Source organism: Culex quinquefasciatus, chromosome 2 (assembly GCF_015732765.1).
Source record: "Culex quinquefasciatus strain JHB chromosome 2, VPISU_Cqui_1.0_pri_paternal, whole genome shotgun sequence".
NCBI lineage: Eukaryota > Metazoa > Arthropoda > Insecta > Diptera > Culicidae > Culex > Culex quinquefasciatus.
Genome location: NC_051862.1, coordinates 115991529 through 115994691, shown reverse-complemented (window position 1 = coordinate 115994691; position 3163 = coordinate 115991529). Strand labels below are relative to the sequence as shown.

The 3163-nt window shown below is 40.5% G+C and overlaps 1 protein-coding gene across 1 annotated transcript; it reads right to left on the bottom strand.

The window, feature by feature from the left end:
* Positions 1-421: 421 nt before the first annotated feature.
* On the bottom strand, positions 422-1028 carry LOC119767990 (malate dehydrogenase, mitochondrial-like). The gene has a single exon (XM_038258161.1). It carries the CDS (start codon positions 825-827, stop codon positions 492-494), a length of 336 nt encoding a protein of 111 aa, XP_038114089.1. The 5' UTR covers positions 828-1028; the 3' UTR covers positions 422-491.
* Between the last annotated feature and the right edge of the window lie 2135 nt (positions 1029-3163).

Genomic DNA, 3163 nt, shown 5'->3' with positions numbered 1-3163 from the left:
GCCCGCCTCCGGTTGATACTGCCGGGGCAAGACTGACCTTCTTCAAGCCGGGATCTTCATCCAGAAAGGCAAGAAAGTCCTTGCAGACGCCATCTGGGCCTCGACGTACTGAATCTACTTCAAAAACCTCAACAGGCCCAAGATCTTTGCCCCGAACTGCCATTCCGAACCCGGGGGCATGAGCTCGAACCAGCAACTTGGAACTGGCAACGAGGAAGACGAACAACGCAGCTTGTCAGCAAGCGGGTGCAGGGCATGCGCATCCTTAAAGTTACTAGCGGAGGTCAGCACAGTTTGTCCCATGTAGAGGGAGACTTAGAGGAAGCCACCCCGTCACGGAACCGAAACCCGCCGCCGCCGCTAAGTCCAAGAATGTAGAATGAGAATAAATTTTACTACAAAGAAAACAAATACGCGGATACTTTTTATCATGTACTTCAAATTTTATTTTCAATTGTTGGTTACAAATAATTTCAACTTGATCTAAAAATTCACTTCTTCTTGACCAACTCCTCGCCCTTCTGGATGTTTTTCTTCAGCTCCTGAATGGCCTTCTTGAGCAGCTCCTTCTCGTTGGCGTTCACCTTGGGCAGACCAAGGTTCTTCTCGAGACCGTTCTTGCCCAGCAGCAGCGGCGTGGAGAAGTAAGTGGCCTTGGTAATATCCGAGCGGAAAAGACCGGAATGTTGACCTCTTGTGGGTCGACTCCAGCATGGAAATGGCCAACACGCGCTTTGGGTCCAAAACTGCAGCCTTGGGCAGAGTGTCGCAGGCAATCGGGACCGTTGAGTTAACCGGATTCGAGATGGGGGCACGCATTGGCACATCCGGCGGCGAGGCCGCGGGCGATCAAGGTGTTCGTGTTGAACAGATTTGGCTCGCTAAACAATAATCCCTGCACTGCTGATTAACTTATTGCAAAGCAAAACAACACAAACAAGATGCGCGCGTAAATCAGCACAAAACGAAATCGAAAAAGCCAGCGCTGCCAGGTCGATCTGTCATACGAGGGGCGAGCCGATATGGGGTTCAACCATGGCTTTCTACCTAAGGTACTCGCGATTGAGTGTGTAGTAGTGCGGTTGTCAAAATCGTTATCTCTGACTCTCTCACTCCACTGACACTGACATTGTTTATGTTTTGGTTTTCCTGGCACGGTCCATTGTTCGTTTGTTATTGTTTTGGTTTTAGTGGCACGGAGTCATGCACTCACACTAGGAGCGGCCGTGGCTTACTGGTCACGGTGTTCGCTTTGTAAGCGAATGGTCCTGGGTTCGATTCCCATCTGCTCCCAACGAGAAAGTATAGGAAATAGAAATCTTGAAACTCTGAACATGAACGAAAAATCAAAGTCGCTCGAGTCGGGGTTCGATCCCCCGTCCTTTGGATTGGTAAGCAAAAATGCTAACCACTGTGCCTTCGCGACTTGGTGAGCTATGATTGGAATTAGGAATACTGTTACTATCAACTCTATACGCGCTGGGTCCTTGTCCATTTGACAAGGGTTCGGAAGTTCTAAATAACGTTTGAATCCGATTGGTCCAAACGTTCTTCAGGGCGGGGCTTGTCGATAAAGCTGAAGTACCTCGCGCTCGGCTAGCCAGCGTAGAAATGGGTCACCGAAGCTCGGCAGAGCTAACACCTTCCAGATGCCTATGCGAGTTATTTGCATGTATAGAATGTAGATCTAAAAATACATGGAAACATTTCAATTTGTAAGAAGCGACCGCGTGGTCCCGTTTGGTTGGTTGCACATACACACACATACATACATACACGGAGTCATGCACTCACACTAATGCAAAGGAAGATCGCGAGTACCTATGATATACAGCCTTGGGGTTCAACGTTGTACCCGCGGTTCACAGCTTATGAGTCATACTTTTTGGAAAATTTTGTTCGGAGTGAGTAGTCTTTAATTAGTCTATGGTTTGTTCTATCAATAATACACTCATAAGGAGCATTATCAATCAAATAAATCTTATTTAAATCAATTTTTCAAAAGATCTTTTTGTTAAATTTGAGGAAAAAACATGAAAAATAACTCATCCCCTATGATTCATACATCATTTGATTCGTTTATGCGATTGCCACACTTTACAATAACTTTCATCAACGTTAAAAAATATTTGAAGGAAATAAAAATCAAAAACTGCAAAAAAATATTTTTTTTCAAATTTACCAAAAAGATCTTTTGAAAAATTGATTTAAATAAGATTTATTTGATTGATAATGCTCCTTATGTGTGTATTATTGATAGAACAAACTATAAGAGAGCAATTCTCTGAGATTTCGGTCATTCGATTTTTTTTGTATTTTTTAATCCGGCTGAAACTTTTTTGGTGCCTTCGGTATGCCCAAAGAAGCCATTTTGCATCATTAGTTTGTCCATATAATTTTCCATACAAATTTGGCAGCTGTCCATACAAAAATGATATGTGAAAATTCAAAATCTGTATCTTTTGAAGGAATTTTTGATCGATTTGGTGTCTTCGGCAAAGTTGTAGGTATGAATATGGACTACACTGAAAAAATTGATACGATAAAAAAATTTGGTGATTTTTTATTTAACTTTTGTCACTAAAACTTGATTTGCAAAAAACACTATTTTTATTTTTTCATTTTTGATATGTTTTAGAGGACATAAATGCCAACTTTCAGAAATTTCAGAATGGGCAAAATCTTTGACCGAGTTATGATTTTTGAATCAATACAGATTTTTCAAAAATCGAAATATTGGTCGCAAAAATTTTTCAACTTCATTTTCCGATGTAAAATCGAATTTGCAATCAAAGTACTTTAGTGAATTTTTGAAAAGTGCACCATTTTCAAGTTATAACCTTTTTAGGTAACTTTTTGAAAATAGTCGCAGTTTTCATTTTTAAAATAGTGCCCATGTTTGCCCACTATTGAAAAAATATTTTGAAGAGCTGAGAAAATTCTCTATATTTTGCTTCTTCGACTTTGTTGATACGACTTAGTTGCTGAGATATTGCCATGCAAAGGTTAAAAACATGAAAATTGATGTTTTCTGTTCACCCAAACAACCCACTATTTTCTAATGTCGATATCTCAGCAACTATAGGTCCGATTCACAATGTTAATATATGAAACATTTGTGAAATTTTCCGATCTTTTCGAAAAAAATATTTTCAAAAATTCA